The sequence below is a fragment of the Lolium perenne genome, chromosome 4 (genome assembly GCF_019359855.2).
Source record: "Lolium perenne isolate Kyuss_39 chromosome 4, Kyuss_2.0, whole genome shotgun sequence".
NCBI lineage: Eukaryota > Viridiplantae > Streptophyta > Magnoliopsida > Poales > Poaceae > Lolium > Lolium perenne.
This window is the reverse complement of record NC_067247.2, coordinates 173,565,447-173,592,402: the sequence shown is the minus strand read 5'-3', so window position 1 is coordinate 173,592,402 and position 26,956 is coordinate 173,565,447. Positions and strand designations below refer to the sequence as shown.

Genomic DNA, 26,956 nt, shown 5'->3' with positions numbered 1-26,956 from the left:
CCAAACACTAAGTGCCCATATACCCCGGGAAGTACCAGATAGCAAGGCATAACAAATGTACCTAGAAAAACAAATCGATTAAAGCTACAATAGTAAGTTTCACCCGCTTTATTGAACCAATCCACTAAAGGAAGGAGAAATATAAAAATACGGAAACAAGATATTGTACTAAGCTGTAGTGGGGTAGCAACCTTTCTGGTCTTTTGGACTGGACTCATGGTTCTTGGTTCTTTTATGGAGCATAGCCGCCAGTGCGGAAGGCGTCTTAGCTTGTGGCTAGCTCTAACTGGTGGGAGGCAGTTCAGTCTTAGAAGCTCACAGAGAGCTCCAGGTATGCACGAAGGTCAAGGTGGCTCAGACATGCATAGTGTCACCGCGAGCATCCGTGGTGGTACTTGGAGTTAGGATTCGTCTCCAGCATCAAGCCAACAAGCTCTGTTCTTTTTTCCTGTAAGTTGTTTGCTTAACGGAATATATGGCTTGGTGAAAAATATTGTGAGTCATCTATGAGATTTGTCGGGGCCGTGCTAGTGGGCTTTCATTAAGAGGACTGCATGGATAGGAATTTGTAGGCTGAAAATCATAAATCACAAACCAAGCCACAAACCCACATATAGATAGTGAAGAAAAAATTCCAGGCCTAGGCCAAAGCCCTAGGCGTTTAGGGCCCAGCTTCGAGGGCCTCCGCCTCCCCTCTCCTAGTATTTATTGCTTCCTCCTTGATCTCAACGTTTCCCTAACCTCTCATCTATGTTCTCCCCATCGCTGCAGCCACATCTAGCTAGGCTCTTCTTGTCTCCCCTTCCTTGTCAACCACCCTCCTTCTCCCTCCCGCTACTTGTGCCACCGTTTTGATTAGGGTTAGGGTTAAGTGACCACTACCAATTCTGACTGACCATCGATACGCGGTCTCCACATCATCTTCACAATCGTTGTTTGGCAACTAGCCAACAATATAATATTGGTCTAAGATGGCTTCACTTCATGGATCCTGTAACCAACCAGAGGGTGGAGGATAAAACAAGTTTTTTAGTTACCAGTAGCACGCTCAAAGGAGTGCAAAGCATTTTTATTACATGGGACCAGCAGCTGGACGGTGTGGATTAGGTTTATGGTTCAGGTGAGCGGCGATGATCTGGTAGTGGTGAAGCTGGTCGGTACTGGCATGTAGGTTGGGGTGAGGGGAGGGGGAGGTGTCTGCCACGGTGGGCCGGTGGTTCAGAGGATGTGGTGTAGCGTGGGCACTGAATGTTTTGCCAGATTCAACCTAGGGAAGGTTGATTATATATGTGCTTAGTGTTTCATATTTTGTATCTTGTCCCATCTGAAAGTTAAAATGAGAGTGTTCTCGATAAAAACATGCTCTGAAAACCTTGCAATCTACATTGGTTGGGACAAATTATGACGCTTTAGCCATTTATAGTTGACTAACTGCTGATATATGTTCTGTAGAAGGTGTACTACTGCATTGTGCTTATACTATGATACACTATGAAATAGTTCTCTGCCAAAAAACAACCAAAAATTTACTTCTTGTTTCCCTATCTTAGAACACTCCGACTATTGTACATGAAATTTACATTGAGGAAAATCATCCATCTTTGAGTCAATATTAGGTGTGATTCACTGAGCAGTTAGCAATCAGTAGCAAAGAGGTCACATATGGACGGAATTTACCCTTGAAACTACCATATGGTTTCAGTTGGTTGCCTCTTTTGTCATTGCTATGTTTTACTTGTTGGATGTATATGCACCATGAGCTATTCCTCTTATAGTACTGAAACGTTGCCGTTTCCTTTTCAGAATGATCCAGGGAGTGAAGAGCTGGCTCCAGACAATCAAAATGTGCCTATAAATGACACAAAAACAGATCAACGTCTTCCTCAACAGTCTTCATCTGCCTCCTCAAGGAGTGCATTCCAGACTTCCGTCGAGCAACATACACAGGTTGATGTCGAAAACCAGGAGTCATGTATGCGTGCATTGATTGACCCAGACGACGAATATGCCTACAGACTATGGACTCGGTCCCTGGAGGCTATGAAGAATCACTACACTCCTGATGCTGATGTTGAGAAGGCATTATCTGGGCAACATCAGCCAACTACAAATGCTCCTGGAAATGGAACAATTTCTGATTTTTCTCAAATCCGAGATTCTGGCGGTAGACTGGGCAATATCCACAATTCTGACCGTGTAATGTCCACTCATGTCGATTCCCTTCTTCAGCAGATCAAGCATCCAGTGGGCCATTATATAAGACTGATTCACATCAAGGGTCACGTACCTGCTATCAGGTGCACATAACTCATGCAACCCTCAAGTTCATTATTACATGGTTATGTTGTCGGAAGTACTAGGCAGTAGTTTCAGTCCGTATGTCCATAAGGTTATTCATCCCATTGTGCTATGTGTTCCTTGAAGTGCTCGCAACCTTATATTGCTAAATCACCCATTACCCTTCGATGTATTGGACATGCAGTGTTGATCCAAATGGGAGTCGCTTTATCCTGAAGAAACTTGACACCGCAACTACTGGGGAGATAGTTATGCTCTATAACGAAATCACTCCTCTAATGAAATCACTGATCATTAATGTCTTTGCCAATAGTGTGATTCTCAAGGTTTCTTACTCCAATCCTCTATATTTGTAACTCGGGTCTTTGATGATGCTGGGCTAATCTTGCATAACCTAATGTACTTACGTTCTGTTTTTTTTCATCAGCTTCTTGATTATGGACCATCAGTCTACACCAGGAAACTCATCGGTAATCTGAAGGGGCATGTGTTAGACCTAAGCCTTCAGCTCTATGGTTGTCGAGTGATCCAGAAGGTAAACTGAACAGTGTGCCTTTTCTAACATTTCTGGTTGGAAATAATTAGAACGTGCCTGTGGATTGCAAGGTTTCGCTTTTAGATTTAGTAGGCTGTAATGTTCATATAAGTTAGAATATAACTGAATTATGTTGTTCATTATATGTTATTCTCCTATTATTGTATTCTTTATCTTAAATAGCTTCTGCTGTAAATATTATGACCTTCTCAAATGCATAATTTAGATTAAGTTGATTATGTTTTGTCCTAGTTAATTAAGTTTGTACCATGATAGGCTTGTTGTTTCACGGTGAGCTTGATCACTAATGGTGTCCCTTTCTTCAGGCTTTTGAAATAACCGACACTGATCAGAAGGTAGAGATGGCCAAGGAGCTTGGTAGCAACATATTGAAATGTGTTTGTGACCAACATGCAAACCACGCCATCCAGAAATGTATAGAGTTTGTGCCACCACAGCATATCCATTTCGTCTATAGAAGCTTACGTGGGAAGGTCAAGATGCTATCCTCCCATCCTTTTGGATGCCATGTCATTCAGGTTGTTAGATTGGACATGCATTTTTGGTTGCTTCCTACCTTTTGACGTTTGTTTGTATTTGTTCATTGCTTATCCTTTTCGTTCTTGTGATTTTCCCAGAAAGCGTTGGAGTTCTGCAGGGATCCGCAAATGAAACAGGCGCTTGTCAAGGAGATTCTTGAATCTGTCAATGAGTTGTCGGTAGATCCGTATGGAAACTACGTTGTCCAGGTAAAAATATGGAGTGATTTGCAAATGATGATTTAATAACCCCTCAGCGAAAAGAAGATTTCAACTCCGTTTTACGGGCATGTTGCAGTACATTGTGGAGCATGGAGAGCCCCGTGAAAGAGAAATTATTGTGCTAAAATTTGAAGGGCGGGTTATGCAAATGAGCCACGAGAAGCACTCTTCCAACGTCATCGAGAAATGCCTAATCCACGGCAGCTACATGGACCGCAAGCGGATCATAGTTGAGATTTTCTGTGCTGCGGGTGGCACAACCGCAGACCATCTACTGGTCTGGCTCTTAAGATCATACCATCCATTGTTACTCTTATGACATGCGTAGCAAGATGTACATGAGTACATGACTAATCTTGTGTGGTTGTCTTATTGTGCAGGGTATGATTGTCCACGAATATGCGAACTATGTGATACAGAGGATGCTTGAGGTGTCGCGGGAGTGGCAGGTCGACGTGATTGTGAAGCTGGTGAGGCGTCACGAGGCCATGCTGGCCAGGTACCCCCACGGCAGGCACGTGATAGCGCAGGTCGAGAGGGTTGTCAATGCTAGAGCGGGGCTCCCTGGCTCTGTTGCACCAGCATCACCCCAGTTCCCCTAGCTGCCTGCCTTGCCTAAGCTGTGGTGATTTGCAGTCATTCGTGTATTGAACTATGGTGAACTTTGTTGCTCTTGTTTTCCCGATTAGGAGAAACGGAAACTCTGAGCGGAGAAGTGAACTACAACTTCCGCTGGTCTCTAGACTTGTGACGTCTGCCGATTATGTATAACGACTATCTATTATTTCGTCAGAACTCAATCAGTTAAGTTTCAGACTTTTAAAATATTTGTTGTTTCATTATGCATGCATATTTTAATCTGCAGTTCGATCAGGTAGCATAAAAGCATGCTCCATAAATGTAGCTACAGTTCGTCCAGGTATATATAGCGATCGATAGCGATCCATGGATCATTCAGGCTGTGGTGGGTAGAATGTGATGAGGTATCGGTTGGCCCGGTTAAGGCTTGAGGCGTCGTTGAAGGCGTAGCTGTAGGCCTTGGGGAAGATGGCCTTGAACATGTGCGAGAAGATGGTTGTGCTTGCACGAAGGCAGCTGGCGTCCCCGCCACCTTCCCTTCCCGGTCACTCACATCCAGTGCCGACGGGCAAAGTATTAGATTACCGTATACGTATGTACTCTGGTTTGCTGAAGAGGTAGATGATGCTGGTTGCTTACGAGTAGTAGGGATTGCCATGGAAGATGATGACACTGATGAGGAGGATGAAGAGCTTTGGGGAGGCCATGACGTGCGTGTTTGGCAGTTGGCAGCTGGAACTTGGAAGTAGTAGTCTTGAGTAGTACTATAGACATATTAACATACTCCATTATACCCTCGGGCCCTAAATAATTGTAGCACGATGGATCCAGACATATTTTATCCCTACTAGGAAGGTGAGGCGCGGCGGTGAGCGATATCGTGGTTGTAAAGCATCTGTGGCAATGCTGTTAATTAGTCAAGATGACTAAATTGGCATGAACGAAGGCAGGCAGTTGGAGTAATTACACAGGGGTACTCAAGTGCTTAATACTACCAATACACTGGTGGTGTTTATAGATAATTTTATCGCAGTCAGCAGTGTTCATACTTCCTATAGTGACAGGTAGGCAAATAACATTTGACATGTAATTTTGGTGGCTGGCATTGACAAAATAGATATCTTGATATAGATCACAAGTCTGGATACTTGTTCACTTCTTCGGCTAACCTCGTTTGTTGCTGCAGATGATACTTCGTTGTTTAATTTGCTGCAAGGAGAAGAGTTAAGAGTCAGTACTCTTGGTCGTGCTGAAATTTTTGTCAGGTGTTTGAAGTTTATCTTAAAATCTGACCTGGTAGCGTGAAGCTTTCTACTTGGATGCCTTCTTGTTTTTATAGGTGCTACTGCAGACAATGAATAGTGAGTTCTTGGTATCACTGTAAACTGACCAGATTGAGAGCATGGGAGTAAATGTACCTCTTTGAGGTATTGTATTAGATGGCCTTCAGTTTTTTCCTTTGTTATCACTGCAATCAGGACACTTTCCTAAGGTTGGCCAAAACAAATCCAAACTCTCTCTCCAGGATTAGTGCTCCACTATACCTACCTTTTTCTTTTGTAGCCCTTCAACCTTCCTCAGCCACATCAAGTGTTAAGTGCCTACATGAAACCTGCAGAAATAGTCCTCAGTACATAGCTGATAACTGACAGGAAACATTATCATATAATTAACAGTAACTGCACATCAACAAACGCTCCTTACAGTGCGTTAGCGAGGCAGTAGTGCTCCTGTTGTTTTTTAGGTCGAGCAATCTGGTGACTTATGTTATGCTCATAGTTTTGGATTTAGTAGAACATATGGGATAATACTTTCACCATATCAGCTAGAGAATAATTTCTAATGAGGACAAACCATGGATCCAATACTAAGCAGGGTCAAAAACACGCGACTGCAACTCAGTGGATAGTTAAAGTCCATCAGAAAATCTTGATCTATAGGTCCTGAATACTTTTGGACTGTTTAGATACATCTATTTTTGGGAAATTATTTTGAACCGGAGGGAGTAACTTATTCCTGGCATCTACGTTTAGTTAAAACCTAAGACAATGTTTGCGTTGTTCTGTAGATATAAGTGCCAGTGTTATTTTTTGGTACTTTTTAATAAAGGGATGTGTGCATCTATTGATGCAGGGGCCAGGGCCAGTGTTACCTTTAATTGGGTTTGCTGCAGCAATAGTTCAGAGGTAGAGTGGTCTCTTGCCAGCAACTAAAAAAATGAGAAAACCCCATATAAGCATAACATGTAGATTTAAAGGTAAATTGTAGATGTAAGTGGCAGTGCTAATTTCAACTGGGTTTGCTGCAGCAATAGTTCAGAGGTAGAGTGGTCTCTTGCCAGCAACTAAAAAAATGAGAAAACCCCATATAAGCATAACATGTAGATTTAAAGGTAAATTGTAGATGTAAGTGGCAGTGTTAATTTCAACTGGGTTTGCTGCAGCAATAGTTCAGAGGTAGAGTGGTCTCTTGCCAGCAACTAAAAAAAATGAGAAAACCCCATATAAGCATAACGTGTAGATTTAAAGGTAAAAATAATAGTAAAGAAAATATACAAACCGTAAGGCGCATGATCAGCTGATGGTTCGAAAGTAGCATGTACTTGAGAACTAACCAGACCATGAATATAACAGGTGGCACAACTGAAGGAACCGATGAATAAGTATCAGTAGCAAAAGGCAACCGAAATCCAGAATTCTCGGCCAATATTTCTTCAATGCCAACTTCTAATACTTCAAAGACATCGTTCAGCGCCTTGGCGATAATCAACACCAGAGTAGGCAATGTGCATGCTCGATGAAAGCAGAAGGCCATGGCTCATCTTCCCTCTGTACATAGGGAATTATTACATGTGAGATCCCTTGATTCGTATTATGAAGGTTTAAAAGAACACATAGATATATATTTTTCTAAGCATCACATCAGTTTGGTTGCTTGCAAGCTCAAATCTCTTTAAGAAAATGAAAAAAAAAAATCCTAGGGATGTGACATATGGCCAAGTGTTGACATATTGTTTCCTCCATTGTTCTAACCAAATATCATGTGCATCGTCATGCACGGAGGGCTAGATGAATTGGTAGATAGAAAAATTGGCTAGATGAACTTCTAGATAGCAAAAGTGTCTAAGTAGTACATAGGGTAGTAGCTTACCTAGATCGAGGCAAGGAATTGATGTGAATGGCAATAGGTGTGATACCATATACATGTCTTCCAACACTGCAAATCCAAGCATGCCTAGTTAAAACGCTTGAACAATCTGACGCAAATATGCAATCAACAAAATCAACTGCACTCTATCTCCGAAGATGTCAACAAAACAATCTGGCAAGGAAACATTTATCTTGTCAATACAAATAGATATTTCCGGTTCACGTGGCTGTATAGACCAACTAACGTTGCTTACCTTGTTTTGGGGCGGCCGGTCTCTGTGACAAAGAACACATGCTGGTTCAACAGAGAGGATTGGCGAGTGGAAAAGCACCTCATGAACTAGAAAGAACTCCTTGAATGAAATGATTAATCCTCCAATCTAACCTGGAGAAGTATTTTCCATGTGCATAAGAGGATTAGCAGGTAGTCATTTCAACAAACAGGTTGTGTGCACAAATCGCAATGAAGGAAAATCTGAACAAACACGTCTGCCTGATGTGGGAGAAAAGCTGTGGACTGAGCAACCAATTCGTGGTAGCAGGCTCGAAGACTGTTGCTGGAGTCGTGGTGGATGAAGTCACCGAGGGGCAGGGCATGGTGGCTCAGGGCCTTGACTATGTGAGAATCTGCAGGTCCGGCAGGCGCCCTCGTGGTGTTGTCCGCGATCTCCTCGGCGAGAGAGACTGCGGACGCGGCCGACGTTTCGCTAGCAGGGTCCGGGCATGCGTCCAGCAGGCTTGGCCCAGCGTTTGGGCCGCCTGGACAAGGACCATAGCGCCGCATCGTGATCGTGCGCACTCATGTAGGCATGCGCCGCGCAACCTGCACCTCTATCCCCGCGCCTGGACAAGAAGGACAGCGCTTGCGCCCTCAGGCGGACTCGATGGCTCATCCGCGACATCAACTTGGGTCTGTACAACGCGCAGATATGCAGCCGTCGAGCACGCGGAGCCTCCCACAAGGAGCCGAGAGGTAGTAGGACGTCTAGCCTCTGTCCCACGCCCCCACATGACCCAAGCAGCACTGAAACTGCGAAGAGCGGCGTCGAGGGCGGAACAGCGCGAGCATCCTCTCTAGAGAAGTATTAGAGATTGCACAATACCAATGAAGCCGGCTGCTCATGTATATATATATATATAGGACACATGTACAATTATAGGTACAATCCTGACAAAACACGGGGATCTATACCTAGTACAATATGTTACTCAACACCTCTCGCAGTCGAAGGGTCGGCACCGACACATAGACTGGAGCGAAACTCAGAAAATATCGCGGATGGCAATTCCTTCGTCATGATATCGGCAAACTGTTGAGACGTCGGTACGTGAAGAACTCGAACGCGACCGAGGGCAACTTGCTCACGAACAAAGTGGATGTCCAACTCGATGTACTTTGTGCGCCGATGATGAACGGGGTTGGCGGAGAGGTAGACAGCCGACACGTTGTCGCAAAAGACCACCGTAGCCTTGTCAACGGGACAAGAGAGCTCGGACAGAGCTGACGAAGCCATGTGCACTCAGCCACACCGTTAGCCACGGCGCGGTACTCGGCCTTAGCACTGGAGCGAGACACGGTGGGCTGCCTCTTGGAGGACCAAGAAACGAGCGACGAGCCGAGGTAGACGCAGTATCCGCTGGTGGAGCGTCGCGTGTCCGGGCAGCCCGCCCAGTCGGCGTCCGAGTAGGCAACGAGGTTGGTCGACGTCGAGGGCGAAGCATGCAGCGACAAGCCATAGCCCATGGTGCCACAAACGTAGCGGAGAATCCGCTTCACCGCGGCCCAATGAGCATCCCGAGGGGCATGCATATGCAAGCACACCTGTTGCACAGCGTACCGGAGCTCCGGACGTGTCAACGTCAAGTACTGGAGGGCACCGACGATGGAGCGGTAGAACGGCACGTCGGAGGCCAGCGACCCATCACTGGCTGAGAGCTTGGCCTTCGTGTCGACAGGTGTCGGGGCAGGGTTGCAGTTAAGCATCCCTGCACGCTCGAAGAGCTTGTGGGCATACTTCCGCTGATGAAGGAAGAACCCGTCTGCACGCCAGACAACCTCGATGCCGAGGAAGTAGTGGAGCGGTCCGAGATCCTTCAATGCGAACTCAACGCGAAGACTGTCGGTGAGATGTCGAAGAAGACCAGCGGTGGAGGCCGTCAAGATGATGTCGTCAAGACCAGTAGGTGGGCCATGTCGTTGCCGGTCCAGTAGACGAACAACGACGCATCGGAACGTGTGGAGCGGAAACCAAGCTGATGCAGGAAGACGGCGATGCGCTGGTACCAGGCGCGGGGCGCCTGCTTCAGTCCATACAAGGACCGAGAGAGCAAACACAGTTCATCAGGGCGCTCGGCGTCGACGAAGCCTATGGGCTGCTGGCAGTACACCTGCTCCGACAGGTGGCCATGAAGGAAGGCGTTGGAGACGTCCATCTGATGCACCGGCCACGCACAAGAGGCGGCAAGGTGCAACACCGTGCGGATCGTGCCCAGTTTGACAACCGGGGCGAACGTATCCGTGAAGTCGACACCGGCGCGTTGCCGAAAGCCGCGCACGACCCAGCGCGCCTTGTAGCGCTCGAGAGTACCATCGGAGCCAAGCTTGTGCTTGAAGACCCATTTGCCGGTGATGACGTTGGCGCGATGGGGGCCGGGGAACCAGGTCCGGTTACGCTGCAGCGCATCGTACTACTCCTGCATGGCAGCGCGCTAGTGCGGGCCGCGCAAGGCGGCGCGAGCCGAGGTGTGCACCGGTGATAGGGAGGAGGTGGACGCATCAGCAGGTGCCGGTCCGGTCGAGGGGCCGGTTGGACCGGCCTGGTGGCCGGTTGGGCCGGCCGGTGGTCCAGTTTGACCGGGCGGCCGACCGGGCGAGGGGGCGGAGGCCCCTGGACACCACTCCGGTTGGCACCAGTCTGAGGGCCGGTTTTGACCGGGCCGGCCGGTTGCATGGCCGGTTCAACCGGGTTCTGGGCCGGCCAGGCCGGTCGTGGGGCCGGTTGGACCGGCCTGGTGACCGGGTGGGCGGCTGGGAGGTACTCCGCCATCATGCGGTAGGACAATGTTGCCGCTGGCCAGAAGGCAGACGCGGCGGACGGGGACGCCATGCAGACGTACTGGTCGGTGGGGTAACGTGTATACGGCCGCCGCACGCTGATACGTCCATTTTGCATCACTATTTTATATCATAATTTACTGTTATTCATTGATATATTTCATATTTGGAGATGATACTTATGTTATTTCATCTATTTTGCATGTTTCATGATTATTGGAGGATCGCGCACCGGAGTCAGGATTCTGCTGGAAAAAGCGCCGTCAGAATGCAATATTTCGGAAGATCAACAATTGACGGAAATTATATGAAAAATCCTATTTTTCCAGAAGACGAAGGGAGCCAAAATGAGGAGCCGAGGAGGGCCGCCATGGGCCCCCCTCATAGGCCGGCGCGGGCCCTGCCCTGGCCGCGCTGCCATGTGGGGAGGGGGCCCATAGCCCCCTCTGGCCTCCTCTCCTTCGCGTACATCTTCGTCCTGAAAACCTAAGCTCCAGAGGATAGTCGCGAAGAGTCACAGCCGCCTCTGCGGGGCGGAAAACACCAGAGAGAAAAGAGCTCTCCGGCAGGCTGAAATCTGCCGGGGAAATTCCCTCCCGGAGGGGGAAATCGACGCCATCGTCACCGTCATCGAGCTGGACATCATCTCCATCATCACCGCCATCATCTTCATCATCATCACCGCCGTCTCCACCGCTGCACCTCGTCACCGCTGTAACAATTAGGGTTGGATCTTGATTGTTTGATAGGGGAAACTCTCCAGGTATTGATTTCTACTTGTTATTGATGCTATTGAGTGAAACCATTGAACCAAGGTTTATGTTCAGATTGTTATCCATCATCATATCACCTCTGATCATGTTCCATATGATGTCTCGTGAGTAGTTCGTTTAGTTCTTGAGGACATGGGTGAAGTCTAAATGTTAGTAGTGAATTATGGTTGAGTAATATTCAATGTTATGATATTTAAGTTGTGGTGTTATTCTTCTAGTGGTGTCATGTGAACGTCGACTACATGATACTTCACCTTTATGGGCCTAGGGGAATACATCTTGTACTCGTTTGCCAATTGCGGGGTTGCCGGAGTGACAGAAATCTGAACCCCCGTTGGTATATCGATGCGGGAGGGATAGCAGGATCTCAGAGTTTAAGGCTATGGTTAGATTTATCTTAATTACTTTCTTGTAGTTGCGGATGCTTGCAAGGGGCATAATCACAAGTATGTATTAGTCCTAGGAAGGGCGGTGCATTAGCATAGGTTCACCCACACAACACTTATCAAAACAATGAAGATTAATCGGCTATATGAAGCGAAAGCACTAGACTAAATTCCCGTGTGTCCTCAAGAACGTTTGGTCATTATAAGTAAACAAACCGGCTTGTCCTTTGTACTAAAAAGGATTGGGCCACTCGCTGCAATTATTTCTCTCGCACTTTACTTACTTGTACTTTATTCATCTGCTACATCAAAACCCCCCGAATACTTGTCTGTGAGCATTTACAGTGAATCCTTCATCGAAACTGCTTGTCAACACCTTCTGCTCCTCGTTGGGATCGACATTCTTACTTATCGAAAATACTACGATACACCCCCTATACTTGTGGGTCATCACACGCCCGCACGTGCGCGGGTGATCGAGCATGGGCTCAGGGGGCGCAGCTACGGGCGGCATGGCGGGCGACGAGGCGGCCGATAAAGAGGCGGCCGAAGGAGACGCTGCGGGCTCCGGAGGCGCCTCGGGCGTCGCGGGCGACTCGGGCGCCGGGGGCGCCGCGGGTGACGGAGACGCCGAGGGACCAGGTGGGGCTGGTGCAGAGGGGGCTGACATAGGCATCCCCAATGGGCCTGCCGAAGATGGTACCCGGGGTTTTGTTGAAGGCCCACGACCTGAAGATTATCAAGCCTAGAATCCCAGTTAGGAGAGAGTTTGGAAAGATAGAATTGTATTAGGAATATTGACTTGTAACTACTCGGGACAGACTCAGCTTGTCTCCCGAACTCTGTAACTTGTGTATTATGAAACCCTCGACTCCACCTCCTATATAAGGGGAGTCGAGGGACAAATAAAGGATCGAATCTATTGTCAACATAACCCTAGTTTCTTAGTCGTCGAGTACTTTTCGGCTGAAACCCTCGAGATCTACTTGTCCTCTACTTCCGACTAAACCCTAGTCTACAATCTGTAGGCATTGATAAGTTAATCCCTTGTAAATTGGCGCCGTCTGTGGGAATTAGAGGCGACAATGAGCTGATCTCGATGGCACGTTCAAGATCGTCGACTTCATCGGTAGCAAGCGACGCGATGGATAGAGGTAAATGGATCGAAACTGATCTAGTCCGTTTGGATGCATATGCGTATTTGGAGGAGCCTATGGAGATGACGTTCGGAAGTTTCCACTTCCGCGTCGAGAAAGAGGGATCATATCGTCTCGATGTTCCGACTTTGTCGGGATTGTCGGTGGTCGATTCCGATTTTTCGGACTCGTCGTCATCGTTCGAGACAAGCGACGAGGGGATTTCGCTACCACGCTTCATCGAATCTACGGCAAGCGAAAAGCTCGCCAAGATCTTCGGCGACATGTCCTTCGAGTCGTCTGCGGACTCCAATATAAGCAGCGGCTCTGACAGCATCGACAGCTTCGGATTCCTCGACAGATCCACTCTTGTTGGAGAGGTCTTCACCGATCTATATGACGGTGTCACCAATTCCGACCAAGGTCGAAATTCAAAATACCATCAGATCTATGCAATTGGAGATACAAGACGACCACAGGAGGATACATCAGAGAACTTCGACGACGTAGGAAATCCATATGTCGACCCCGCTGATCTTACGCGAGGTTTGGGAACCAAATACGTCGGGCCTGGAACGCGGGAGATGGTGCAATTTCCGCAGGCAGTATGTGACAGAGTTGCAAGAGCCATTGACGGCACAGAGCCAATGACCGTAACCGCGACAGCTGAAGAGTTACAAGCATATCAATATAGACTCGCCCGTGCCAGACGGCAACTCGAAAAACAGAAAATTGAGCTGGATAGGAGACAAGCTGCGGCTTCTGCATCAAGCAGGCGAAGAGCAGAGTTGAGCCGACAATCAGGAACTTCGGGAAGGAGTCATAGAGAAGCTCGAAACAGGGCAAGATCTCGATTGCAAAATATACCTGAGGCTGAAAGGGAGAACCTAGTTCAAAACCTCGACATGTCCTTTATGTCGATAGATACAAGGGGAAATATTATTCCCAAAACACCAGAAGCTGGATACATGGCGACACAAGCTTTCATCTTGGCATCCAGACCACCTCCCGGAGATCCAAGGGAAGCATTGTATAACATGGCCATGGCAAGAGTTGGAGCCATGGGAACAGCGTTCGCAAGCACATGTCCCGAAGGTTCTGCAAGGCAAAATAGTCCACGACCTACTGCAGCAGTGCAAGATCCCGCGAAAATGAGTGGGACAAGAGACGCCGCAACTCAAGCAAGGGTAGACAGAGCGCGACAGGAAAGAAGGGAACGTCGACATTCACCAGAGGATGATGAGGATATGTGTGGGCTCCCGTGCTTTACGAGACGAGTCCGCAAAACTCGAGTTCCATCAGGATTTAAGCTACCCGATAATTACAAAAAATTCGACGGCCTGCAAGATCCTGAGGATTGGCTAGTTGATTATCTCGAGACGGTGAAGCTGATGGGTGGAACTAGAGCAACAGCCATGCAAAGCATTCAAGTACACTTGAGTGAAGCCGCACGATCATGGATAAAGAAGCTGCCTCCTGGATCTGTCGACAGCTGGGAAAGTTTCGAGGATATATTCGTGAAGAATTTCCGATCAATGTGCAAGAAACTTGCATCACTGGAGCAGTTGAGGGCCTGCAGACAGAAACACGACGAATCAATGAGGACGTATATCCAGAGGTGGAACATCATCAAAAACTCGGCAGAGAATATATCCGACGAGAGGGCTATAGATGCATTTGTTGCTGGTATTCGAAGGAGGGACTTTGTCGAGGATCTGGGAAGAACCAACCCAAAAACAATATCAGCACTCATGGAGATAGCGAATCGGTGGGCAGATGGAGAAGATGTTGTTCACAACAAGCGGCACAGGTCACCCGAGGAGGATCACAGTCGAAACTTTCAAAATAGGCAACGATTTCCTTGATAGTTCTCAAACTATGATGCTCCTGGTCAAATATCGGCTGGATTTCGAGAAAACAGTGGAGGAAACAATCGAGATGATTATCAAAGGAGTGGCGAGCAGCGTAGAGATTACAAGGACGACTCCCGCCCCAGTAAACAAAATAATGGACCAAGGTTTCAGAGACCGTATGTCTCACCTGAGGACCGCTTAAAAGGACCATGCCAAATGCACTTCTATCTCGATAACAATGGAAAGAGCCAGTCAGGGCATCTGCAGAAGGACTGCCGAAATTTTCAAGCAATGCAGAGATTTGCAGGGCATACCAACACACAGGCAACAATTAGAAATCCTCAAGGGCCGAGAAGTGAGATCCACCTCCCACCTCCACCCGCAATTACAGATGCAAATCGACATCAGTTACAAATAGCGGCGGCTCCAAACCCACCTCCTTATATCGACACCAACGGCACGGTCTCGATGATTCAGAAAGCTAGGCCATCCAACAGAGCTCAGAAAGTGATTTCGCGACAAGTGTTCGTGGCAGAAAAAATGCCTCCACCAACAATTGAGTACCTGAATTGGTCGGGGCAAGACATTGGCTTCACCATAGCAGACCACCCGCAGCAAGTTCCTCGGCCAGGGCAATCAGCATTGATTTTACCAGCGGTGATCGCAGGATTCGACGTTTCACGAGTATTCATAGATGGAGGCAGCAGTTTAAACCTTATGTACGCAGATACATTGAGGAAAATGAACATATCCCTGGCGAGTCTAAAACCAACTGATACACGTTTCCATGGTATTACACCAGACAAGCCTAGTTATCCGCTTGGGAAGATCAATCTCGATGTTCAGTTTGGAACCCGAGAGAATTACAGAATAGAAAGGCTAGAGTTCGAAGTTGTGGATTTCCCATCGTAGTATCACGCTTTGTTGGGACGACCAGCTTATGCCAGGTTTATGGTGGTACCACACTACACATACTTGTTATGGAGGCTCCCTGGACCCGAGGGACCGATTACAGTAAAAGGCAGTTTTGCGTTAGCTGATAAGTGCGACAAGGATTTTCATCGACTGTCAGAAACTTTCGGGATGCAAGCCGAGTATATGGAATCAAGGTTAACAACTGACTATGATGTTTTGCCAGATGTAGGGAGGCCACTCAAGGAACCAACTTTTCATACTACCAAGAATTCTAAGGAGGTACAGATCCACCCGACAGATCCCAAGAAAACGACATCCATCGCAGCAAACATGGACCTCGCATAGGAAAGCGCGCTCGTCGAGCTCCTCCGTGAGCGCTGGGAAATCTTCGCATGGTGTCCAGCTGACATGCCAGGAGTACCCAGGGAACTTGCCGAGCACCACCTCAACTTGGATCTAGTGGTGAGGCCAATTAAACAACCTTTGCGGCGTTTTTCGGAACCAAACCGCAAAGCTATGCTGTCAGAAATCTATCGACTACGAGAGGCTGACTTTATCAAAGAGTTACATACAGAAGCCACGTGGTTAGGTAACCCAGTGCTGGTCCCGAAGAAAAACACGAAGGTCCTTCGCATGTGCGTCGACTTCACGTGTCTCAATAAACATTGTCCAAAGGATCACTTTCCCCTCCCAAGGATCGATCAAATTATCGACTCTACGGCAGGATGTGAACGTCTTTCCTTCCTGGATGCATACTCTGGTTATAACCAGATCAGATTAAAAGAAGACGACGAGGTCAAAACAGCTTTTATAACACCTTATGACATGTTCTGCTACAGAACAATGCCCTTTGGATTGAAAAACGCGGGAGAAACATACCAACGGATGATGCATAAGTGTCTCGCCACACAGATTGGCAAGAACGTACAAGTGTACATAGACGATGTTGTCATAACAATAAAGAAGGGGTTAACATTGATCGAGGATCTGAAGGAAAATTTCGACAACCTTGACAAGTTCTGCCTCAAGTTGAACCCGACAAAGTGCTCTTTTGGCGTCCCTACAGGAGAACTTCTCGGGTTCCTAGTTTCAGCAAGAGGAATCGAGGCCAATCCAGAGAAAATCCAAGCCATCGTGACGATGCGGAAGCCAACAAAGCTGAAGGAAATACAACAGCTGACTGGGCGAGTCGCAACTCTAAGCAGATTCGTCGCCAGGCTAGGAGAAAAGGCATTGCCATTTTACGCTTTAATCAAACAAGGCGACAAGTTACAGTGGAACGAAGAAGCAGAAAGAGCTTTCGAGGACCTTAAGCGCACAATCTCGACACCACCAATCCTGGTGGCACCTAAGGAAAAGGAGCCTCTCCTGTTATATATCGCAGCCACGCCTCAGGTGGTCAGCACAGTCCTTGTGGTCGAAAGAGAAGAAGAAGGAAAACTCCACGGAGTGCAGCGGCCGGTATACTTCGTCAGCGAAGTTTTATCGCCTTCAAAACAGCGGTACCCGCAATACCAGAAGTTAGCGTATGGAGTGTTTACAACCGCAAGAAAATTGAGACACTATTTTTCGGCGCATCCGATAATAGTGGTCAATGAGGCGGTGGCTCAACCCCCGGGTTTCGAAGACACATGCCGTCCCAACCATGTGTATTTACTCCATAAGGCACTCTACGGTCTCAAGCAAGCTCCACGTGCTTGGTATGAGTACCTTAGGGATTTCTTACTCAAGGATGGGTTTAGCATGGGTATGGTCGATTCCACCCTTTTCACCAAACGGGTTAAAGGGGGTGGCCTATTTCTATGTCAAATATATGTTGATGATATTATATTTGGTGGAACTAACCCTAATCATAACAAAGCTTTTGAGCTATTGATGACTAGGAGATTTGAGATGTCCATGATGGAAGAGTTGAAGTTCTTCTTAGGCTTCCAAGTGAGGCAACTTGCAAAAGGCACCTTCATCTCATAGGAAAAATATGTGAGGGACATGCTTAAGAAGTTTTACATGACTAATGCAAGCACAATGAAGACACCTATGCCCATAAAGGGGCAGCTTGGCTCATGTGATGGTGAGAAGGATGTGGACATAAAGGTATACTGTTCCATGATAGGATCCTTGCTCTACCTTTGTGCTTCTAGGCCGGATATCATGCTAAGTGTAGGGATGTGTGCTCGTTTTCATTCTTCTCCTAAGGAGAGCCACTTGGTGGCGGTCAAACGGATTCTAAGATATCTTGTTCTCACTCCTACTCTCGGGCTGTGGTATCCAAAGGGGTCAACCTTTGAACTCATAGGCTATTCGGATTCCGATTGGGCTGGTGATAAGGTTGACCGGAAGTCTACCTCCCGAGCTTGCCAATTTATTGGCCAGTCATTGGTGAGTTGGTCATGCAAGAAACAAAACTCCACTGCCCTATCCACCGCCGAAGCCGAATACATATCAGTGGGCACTCAGTTGTTATGGATGAAGTAAACCTTGAAAGACTATGGTGTGTCTCTTGGTACGATGCCTCTTCTTTGTGACAACGAAAGTGCAATAAAGATCGCCAATTACCCAGTTCAACATTGCCGCACAAAACACATTGACATTCGCCATCACTTCCTACGCGATCATGTTGCCAATGAGGACATTGATCTCACTCATGTCGAAACAACGCACAAATTGGCGGATATTTTCACTAAGCCTTTGGATGAAGCCCGGTTTGTAAACTTGAGAGGAGAACTTGGTATTCTTGATCCTAACAACTTAGATTGAACAACTTCTTACACTATATTCTTGCATTTATCTTGCTATCTAGCTTAGTTGTGCAGCACATATGGGGATAGTCATCTTACCATGTCTTGGTATGATGCATACCTATGTGTGCAACATAAATAGACCCAATGTCATTATGTGTACCCAAGCATGTCTCTTCGAGGTCTCATGACATTTGTGCTTTAACATAGGGGGAGTAATCCTCCGCACCTCATTAGCCTCAAATTGCAAAATGATTTCATTATATGAGGCTAACTGATCTTATTGCAAAATCTATTCTAAAATTATTTATGATTCTTGATATATTTCGAAACATGCCCATTGTTGCTATTTACATCTTATTTGGATTTCACTCCAATGGGTACGACTAGAAAATTGTGTTCCTATCCCATCTCTATGCTCCTCTCATCATATATCTATCTATCTATATTGTACATGTCATCTTTTGAATCTACACAAATCGGTCCATAAAGAAAAGGCAAAAATGGGCTGAAACCAACAGCTCGGTGCCTGGCCCGGTGCCGCCGACTCTACTACCGGCCCGCCCGGTGCCCAGCCCGGTCTGCCGGCCCACACGCCGGTCGACGGCTGGTTAAGTGGGGTGACATAGGCATCCCCAATGGGCCTGCCAAAGATGGTACCCGGGGTTTACCAAAGGCCCACGACTCGAAGAATATGAAGTTTGGAAGCCCAAGTTAGTACTAAGGAAAGCTAGAGTTGTATTAGGAAATTTAGACTTGTAATTTTACGGGACGGGTTAGAAACCCTCCCAGACTCTGTAACTTGTGTATTACGAATCCCTCGGCTCCGCCTCCTATATAAGGGGAAGTCGAGGGACAAAGAGATGACCGATTCATTGTTTCACGCAACCCTAGTTTTCATATCGTCGAGTACTTTTCGGCTGAAACCTTCGAGATCTACTTGCCCTCTACTTCCGAGTAAAACCCTAGTCTACAATCTGTAGGCATTGATAAGTTAATCCCTTGTCAATTGGCGCCGTCTGTGGGGATTAGAGGCGACAAGGAGCTGATCTCGATGGCACGTTCAAGATCGTCGACCTCGTCAACTGCAAGCAACGCGATGGACAGAGGTAAACATATCAAAACTGGTCTAGTCGATTTTTTTCCTCACCCGCCCTCCCGTTTGGATGCATATGCGTATCTGGAGGAGCCCATGGAGATGACATTCGGAAAGTTCCACTTCCGCGTCGAGAAGGAAGGATCGTATCGTCTCGAAATTCCGAGCTCATCGGGATTATCAGCGGTTCATCCCGATTTTTCGAGTTCAACATCGTCAATCGAGTTAGGCGACGAGGAGATTTCGCCGCCACGCTTCATCAACACTATGGCAAGTGAAAAACTCGCCAAAATCTTCAGCGACATGTCTTTCGAGTCATCTGCGGACTCCGATATAAGCGATGACTCGAGCAACATCGACATCTTCAACTTCATCGATAGATCCACTATTGTTGGAGAGGTCTTCACCAATCTCTATGATGGTGTCACCAAACCAGACAAAGTTCAGAATCCAAAATATCATCAGATCTATGCAATTGGAGAACCAAGTCGCCCACAGGAGGAGACATCAGAGAACTTCGACGATGCGGGAAATCCGTATGTCGATCCTGCAGATCTCACGAGAGGTTTAGGAACAAAATATATCGGACCGGGAACGCGAGAGTTGGTGCGATTTCCGCAGGCAGTATGGGATCGAGTCGCAAGAGCTATTGATGGTACAGAGCCAATGACCATAACAGTGACACCTGAGGAGTTACAAGCGTATCAATATAAGCTTGCACGTACCAGGCGGGAGCTCGAGAAACAGAAAATCGAGTTGGATAGGAGGCAGGAAGCAGCTTCTGCGTCAAGCAGGCGAAGAGCTAACTTGAGTCAACAATCTGGCACTTCAGGAGATAGTCACAGAGCAGCTCGAAATAGAGCGAGATCTCGATTGCAAAATATACCTGAGGCAGATAGAGAAAATCTGGTTCAAAACATCGACATGTCCTTTATGTCGATAGACACGAGGGGGAACATTATCCCTAAGACACCAGAAGCTGGGTACATGGCGACGCAAGCTTTCATCCTCGCATCCAAACCACCTCCAGGAGATCCAAGAGAAGCATTGTACAATATGGCCATGGCAGGAGTTGGAGCCATGGGAACGGCGTTTATAAATTCGCCTCCCGAAGGATCAGCAAGGCAAAATAGTCCACGACATACTGCAGCAGCACTAGGTCCCGAGAGAACAAGTGGGGCAAGAGACACAGCAGCTCAAGCACGGGTAGACAGAGCACGACAAAATAGAAGGGAACATCGGCATTCCCCGGAAATAGATGAAGATGATATGTGTGGGTTACCGTGCTTTACAAGGAGGGTCCGGAAAACTCGAGTTCCTTCAGGGTTTAAATTACCCGATAATTTCAAAAAATTCGATGGCCTGCAAGATCCCGAGGATTGGCTAGTCGATTATCTCGAGACGGTGAAGCTGATAGGTGGAACCAGAGCAACAGCTATGCAGAGCATTCAAGTACACCTGAGTGGAGCCGCACGATCTTGGATAAAGAAGCTTCCTCCAGGTTCCATCGACAGCTGGGAAAGTTTTGAGGATGTGTTCGTCAAGAATTTCCAATCCACCTGCAAAAAACCCGCATCACTAAAAGAGTTGAGGTCATGTAGACAAAAGCATGATGAATCAATGAGAAAGTACATCCAGAGGTGGAACATCATTAAAAACTCGGCAGAGAACATATCTGACGAGAGAGCAATAGATGTGTTCGTAGCAGGAATTCGACGAGGAGATTTTGTCGAAGACTTGGGTAGAACCAACCCAAGGACAGTATCAGCATTAATGGAGATAGCAAAAAGGTGGGCAGATGGAGAAGATTCTGTTCACAACAAGCAACATAGGTCACCAGAGGAGGACCGCATTCGAAATTTTCAAAATAGACGACGGTTTCCTCGGCAGTTCTCGTGTTATGATGCTCCTGGCCAAATATCGGCTGGTTTTCGAGGAAGCACTGGAGGAAACAATAGAGATGAATATCAGAGGAGTAGCAAGCAGAGAGGCGACAATAGAGATGACTCCCGGAATAACAGGCAAAATAGTGGACCGAGGTTCAAGAGACCATATGTATCTCCCGAGGATATGATGAACGGGCCGTGTCAGATGCATTTTTATCTCGACAATAATGGAAAAAGGCAGTCAGGTCATCTGCAGAAGGACTGTCGAAATTTTCAAGCAATTTTGAGGTTTGCAGGGCAAGCCAATGCTCAAGCAACAAATAGAAATCCCCAGGGGCCCAGGAGTGAGATCCACCTTCCGCCCCTCCCGCAATTACGGACGAAAATCGGCACCAGGTCAGAATAGCGGCAGCACCACACCCACCTCCATATATTGACACCAATGCCAACGGCGCGGTCTCGATGATTCAGAAAGCTAGGCCATCTAACATGGCTCAGAAAGTAATCTCGCGTCAAGTGTTCATGACAGAGAAGATGCCTCCACCAACGATTGAGTACCTAAATTGGTCGGGACAGGACATTGGCTTCACAATAGCGGATCACCCGCAGCAAGTTCCTCGACCAGGGCAGTCAACACTTATCTTACCAGCGGTGATCGTAGGATTCGACGTATCTCGAGTATTCATAGGTGGAGGCAGCAGTCTAAACCTTATGTATGCAGATACACTAAGGAAGATGAACATATCCCTGGCAAACCTAAAACCAACCGACACACATTTCCATGGTATCACGCCAGACAAGCCAAGTTATTCACTGGGGAAGATCAATCTCGACGTTCAGTTTGGAACCCGAGAAAATTACAGGATAGAAAGGCTGGAGTTCGAAGTTGTGGATTTTCCGTCGTAATATCACGCCTTGTTGGGACGACCAGCATATGCCAGGTTTATGGCGGTACCACACTACACGTACCTGTTGTGGAGGTTACCTGGACCTAAGGGACCGATTACAGTTAAAGGCAGTTTCACGTTAGCTGATAAATGTGACAAGGATTTTCATCGACTATCAGAAACTTTCGGGATGCAAGCATAATATATGGCGTCAAGGCTAACAACTGATTATGATGTGTTGCCAGATGTAGGAAGGCCACTCAGGGAGCCAACATTTAACACTACCAAGGATTCTAAGGAGGTGCAGATTCACCCGACAGGTCCAAAGAAAATGACGTCCATTGCAACAGACATGGACCTCGCATAGGAAAGCGCGCTCGTCGAGTTCCTCCATGAGCACTGAAAAATCTTCGCATGGTGTCCAGATGACATGCCAGGAGTACCCAGGGAACTTGCCGAGCACCACCTAAACTTGGATCCAATAGCAAGACCAATTAAATAACCTTTGCGGCGTTTTTCGGAACCAAACCGCAAAGTCATGCTATCAGAAATTGATCGACTCAGAGAAGCTGGTTTTATCAAAGAGTTACATACGGAGGCCACGTGGGTAGCTAACCCAGTGCTGGTCCCGAAGAAAAACACGAAAGTCCTTCGCATGTGTGTCGACTTTACGTGTCTCAGTAAACACTGTCCAAAGGATAACTTTCCCCTCCCAAGGATCGATCAAATTATCGACTCCACGGAAGGATGTGAACGTCTTTCCTTCCTGGACGCATATTCTGGTTATAACCAGATCAGATTAAAAGAAGATGTTGAGGTCAAGACAGCGTTCATAACACCTTATGGCATGTTTTTCTACAAAACAATGCCTTTTGGTCTGAAAAACGCGGGAGCAACGGATGATGCAGAAGTGTCTTGCAACACAGATTGGCAAAAACGTACAAGTGTACATTGATGATGTCGTCATAACAACGAAGAAGGGGTCAACGTTGATCGAGGATTTAAAGGAAACTTTCGACAACCTTGACAAGTTCTGTCTCAAGCTGAACCCGACAAAGTGCTCTTTCGGTGTCCCTGCGGGAGAACTTCTCGGGTTCCTAGTTTCAGAAAGAGGAATCGAAGCCAATCCAGAGAAAATTCAAGCTATCGTAACAATGAGGAAACCAACAAAGTTGAAAGAAATACAACAATTGACTGGGCGAGTCGCAGCTTTAAGCAGATTCATCGCTAGATTAGGAGAAAAGGCGTTGCTGTTCTACGCTCTGATTAAGCAAGGAGAGAAGTTTCAGTGGAACGAAGAGGAAGATAGAGCTTTCGAGGATCTCAAGCGCACAATTTCGACACCACCAATCTTGGTGGCGCCTAAGGAGAAGGAACCCCTCTTGCTATACATCGCAGCCACGCCTCAGGTGGTCAGCACAGCACTCGTAGTTGAAAGAGAGGAAGAAGGAAAACTCCATGGAGTACAGAGGCCAGTATATTTCATCAGTGAAGTTTTATCGCCTTCAAAACAGCGGTATCCGCAATACCAGAAGCTAGCATATGGAGTGTTCACAACCGCAAGAAAACTACGGCACTATTTTTCGGCGCATCCGATAATAGTGGTCAATGAGGCGCCTTTATCCAATATACTAAACAATCCAGAGGCTACGGGTCTAGTCTCCCTGTGGGGAATAGAGCTTTCCCCTCGGGACATCACGTACGAAAAAAGAAAAGCAATAAAGTCGCAAATTTTACCAGACTTCATTGCAGAGTGGATGGAGCTACAAAATACGGGACCCCCGGATTTATCGAGAACTTGGACTATGAACTTCGACGGGTCCAAAAGATTAGAGGGAGCTGGAGCAGGCGTGATACTAATATCACCTCAAGGCGACAAATTGAAGTATGTCTTACGGATGACGTTTCCAAACGCGTCTAACAATGAGGCAGAATATGAAGCTCGTATACACGGGATGAAGATGGCGAAGGCTTATGGCGCAACTCGGTTAAAAATATTCGGCGACTCACAGTTGGTGGCTCAGCAAGTCATGAATCAATGTGATGTAGTCAATGATAGTATGATCGCATACAAGGAAGTGTATAACGAGCTAGAGAAGCTGTTTGACGGGTGCGAGGTAAATCACATCAGCAGGCTAAGCAATGATGAAGCCGATGTTCTTGCAAACATTGGGTCGCAGTGTCTCGCGATTCCACCAGGCGTGTTCTGGGAGGAGATAGCCGAGAGATCTACAAAGCCGAAGAAACCACAGAAGAAGAAGAAGAAGAAGGATGAGAAACCATCGGGGGCTAAAATAGCATCACTGGAAGAAGAAGAGGAACCGGACCTAGTAATGATGGTACAAATTCCATGGATGCAAGCCTACATATCGTACATCCTAAGAAAAGAAATACCCGACGATCCAGTTGAAGCAAGGCGAGTTATCAGACGATCTAAAGCCTTTACTGTGGTCAAAGGGGAGTTATACAAACGAAATATTTCGGGAGTGTTACAAAGGTGCGTTACACTCGAAGAAGGAAGGCTAATTCTGAAGGATGTACACGAAGGAATATGTGGTCATCATGCAAGCAGCCAAGCTATAGCAGCCAAGGTTTTCAGAGCAGGATTCTATTGGTTGACAGCAATCGAGGATGCGAAAGACATAGTTCGTACTTGCGAAGCGTGCCAGAGATTTGCCGCAAAACCTCATTCTCCGGCAGCAGAATTGATGCCAATACCGCTGTCTTGGCCCTTTGCTCAGTGGGGTCTCGATATGGTGGGAAAATTGCACAAAGCCTCGCCAGGAGGATACGAGTACATGCTCGTCGTTGTTGAAAAATTCACCAAGTGGATAGAAGTGATACGCGTACAGCACGCGACCGTTGGGAACCCCAAGAGGAAGGTGTGATACGTACAGCGGCAAGTTTTCCCTCAGTAAGAAACCAAGGTTTATCGAACCAGTAGGAGCCAAGAAGCACGTTGAAGGTTGATGGCGGCGGAGTGTAGTGCGGCGCAACACCAGGGATTCCGGCGCCAACGTGGAACCTGCACAACACAACCAAAGTACTTTGTCCCAACATAACAGTGAGGTTGTCAATCTCACTGGCTTGCTGTAACAAAGGATTAGATGTATAGTGTGGATGATGATGTTTGCAGAAAACAGTAGAACGAGTATTGCAGTAGATTGTATTCGATGTAAAAGAATGGACCGGGGTCCACAGTTCACTAGAGGTGTCTCTCCCATAAGAATAAGCATGTTGGGTGAACAAATTACAGTTAGGCAATTGACAAATAAAGAGGGCATGACCATGCACATACATGTTATGATGAGTATTGTGAGATTTAATTGGGCATTACGACAAAGTACATAGACCGCTATCCAGCATGCATCTATGCCTAAAAAGTCCACCTTCAGGTTATCATCCGAACCCCTTCCAGTATTAAGTTGCAAACAACAGAAAATTGCATTAAGTATGGTGCGTAATGTAATCAACAAATATATCCTTAGACATAGCATTGATGTTTTATACCTAGTGGAAACAGCACATCCACAACCTTAGAGGTTTCTGTCACTCCCCCAGATTTAATGGAGACATGAACCCACTATCGAGCATAAATACTCCCTCTTGGAGTTACAAGCAAAAACTTGGCCAGAGCCTCTACTAGCAACGGAGAGCATGCAAGATCATAAACAACACATATATAGATTGATAATCAACATAACATAGCATTCATTATTCATCGGATCCCAACAAACGCAACATGTAGCATTACAGATAGATGATCTTGATCATGTTAGGCAGCTCACAAGATCCAACAATGATAGCACAATTAGGAGAAGACGACCATCTAGCTACTGCTATGGACCCATAGTCCAGGGGTGAACTACTCACTCATCATTCCGGAGGCGACCATGGCGGTGAAGAGTCCTCCGGGAGATGATTCCCCTCTCCGGCAGGGTGCCGGAGGCGATCTCCTGAATCCCCCGAGATGGGATTGGCGGCGGCGGCGTCTCTGGAAGGTTTTCCGTATCGTGGCTCTCGGTACTGGAACTATTATCGACGAAGGCTTAAGTAGGCGGAAGGGTAGGTCAGGGGGCGCCACGAGGGCCCCACACACCAGGGCCGCGCGGCCAGCACCTGGGCCGCGCCGCCCTAGTGTGGCGTCGCCTCGTCGCCCCACTTCGTATCTCCTCCGGACTTCTGGAAGCTTCGTGGAAAAATAAGATCCTGGGCGTTGATTTCGTCCAATTCCGAGAATATTTCCTTACTAGGATTTCTGAAACCAAAAACAGCAGAAAATAGCAACTGGCTCTTCGGCATCTCGTTAATAGGTTAGTGCCAGAAAATGCATAAATATGACATAAAGTATGTATAAAACATGTGAGTATCATCATAAAAGTAGCATGGAACATAAGAAATTATCGATACGTTGGAGACGTATCAAGAAGCAAAGCCGATAAATTCACCAGACGGGGCATCTGCAATCAAGTTCGTGAAAAGTATTGTCTTTCGGTTTGGAGTACCTCATAGCATCGTCACAGACAATGGTAGTAATTTCACATCCAAGGAATTCAAGGCATATTGTGCAGAGGTAGGCATCAAACTACACTATGCATCATTTGCGCACCCGCAGACCAATGGTCAAGTCGAAAAAGCCAATGGTATCATCTGCAATGGTATCAAGAAGCGCCTGCTAGCACCATTGGAAAAAGCTCGACATACTTGGCCAGAGGAGTTGCCCAGTGTGTTATGGAGTATTCGAACAACACCAAATACAGCGACATAGGAAACTCCGTTTTTCCTGGTCCATGGAGCTGAGGCAGTACTGCCGATAGAAATAGAGCATGATTCTCCGAGAGTCACGGAATATGACGAAGAAGCTTCAAGAAAAGCATTGGAGGATGATGTCGATGCACTCGACGAAGCT

At 47.0% G+C, this 26,956-nt stretch overlaps 2 protein-coding genes across 8 annotated transcripts; one reads left to right on the top strand and one right to left on the bottom strand.

Moving 5' to 3' along the window:
- The first annotated feature begins 216 nt into the window (after positions 1-216).
- LOC127347416 (mRNA-binding protein puf3-like) lies at positions 217-4,411 on the top strand. Its single transcript, XM_051373607.2, has 10 exons — positions 217-331; positions 1,453-1,457; positions 1,804-2,123; positions 2,205-2,297; positions 2,483-2,624; positions 2,726-2,833; positions 3,160-3,372; positions 3,472-3,582; positions 3,671-3,871; positions 3,975-4,411. Exons 1-10 carry the CDS (start codon positions 217-219, stop codon positions 4,194-4,196), a joined length of 1,530 nt encoding a protein of 509 aa, XP_051229567.1. The 3' UTR covers positions 4,197-4,411.
- A 671-nt stretch (positions 4,412-5,082) lies between these two features.
- Positions 5,083-8,399, bottom strand: LOC127294646 (uncharacterized). Of its 7 annotated transcripts, none has more exons than XR_011743074.1 (8): positions 7,577-8,399; positions 7,324-7,494; positions 6,733-7,001; positions 6,326-6,652; positions 5,722-5,785; positions 5,592-5,641; positions 5,467-5,518; positions 5,083-5,382 (listed from the first exon to the last, which is right to left on the bottom strand). XR_011743074.1 is itself a non-coding variant. In XM_071818905.1 (8 exons), the coding sequence occupies exons 3-5, from the start codon at positions 6,985-6,987 to the stop codon at positions 5,741-5,743; spliced, it is 357 nt and encodes a 118-aa protein (XP_071675006.1). In that variant the 5' UTR covers positions 6,988-7,001; positions 7,324-7,494; positions 7,577-8,399; the 3' UTR covers positions 5,085-5,382; positions 5,467-5,518; positions 5,592-5,641; positions 5,722-5,740. The 7 variants fall into 7 exon arrangements, 2 of the variants coding, with proteins under 2 accessions (XP_071675006.1, XP_071675007.1); XR_011743075.1 differs by having other exon boundaries at positions 6,788-7,001; XR_007846867.2 differs by having other exon boundaries at positions 5,084-5,382; positions 6,326-6,382; positions 6,788-7,001.
- Positions 8,400-26,956: the final 18,557 nt, after the last annotated feature.

What these genes read in the sequence shown, in the direction of transcription:
- LOC127347416 (XM_051373607.2), top strand. Translation starts at nt 217, where the DNA reads ATGGTTCTTGGTTCTTTTATGGAGCATAGCCGCCAGTGCGGAAGGCGT. An exon ending in CCAATAGTGTGATTCTCAAG is followed by an intron (nt 2,625 to 2,725) that starts GTTTCTTACTCC and finishes TTTTTTCATCAG; the next exon opens with CTTCTTGATTATGGACCATC. An exon ending in TTGGATGCCATGTCATTCAG is followed by an intron (nt 3,373 to 3,471) that starts GTTGTTAGATTG and finishes TGATTTTCCCAG; the next exon opens with AAAGCGTTGGAGTTCTGCAG.
- LOC127294646 (XM_071818905.1), bottom strand. Translation starts at nt 6,987, where the DNA reads ATGGCCTTCTGCTTTCATCGAGCATGCACATTGCCTACTCTGGTGTTG. An exon ending in AGCTGATCATGCGCCTTACG is followed by an intron (nt 6,383 to 6,732) that starts GTTTGTATATTT and finishes TCATTTTTTTAG; the next exon opens with TTGCTGGCAAGAGACCACTC. An exon ending in TGCAGCAAACCCAATTAAAG is followed by an intron (nt 5,786 to 6,325) that starts GTAACACTGGCC and finishes CTATTTCTGCAG; the next exon opens with GTTTCATGTAGGCACTTAAC.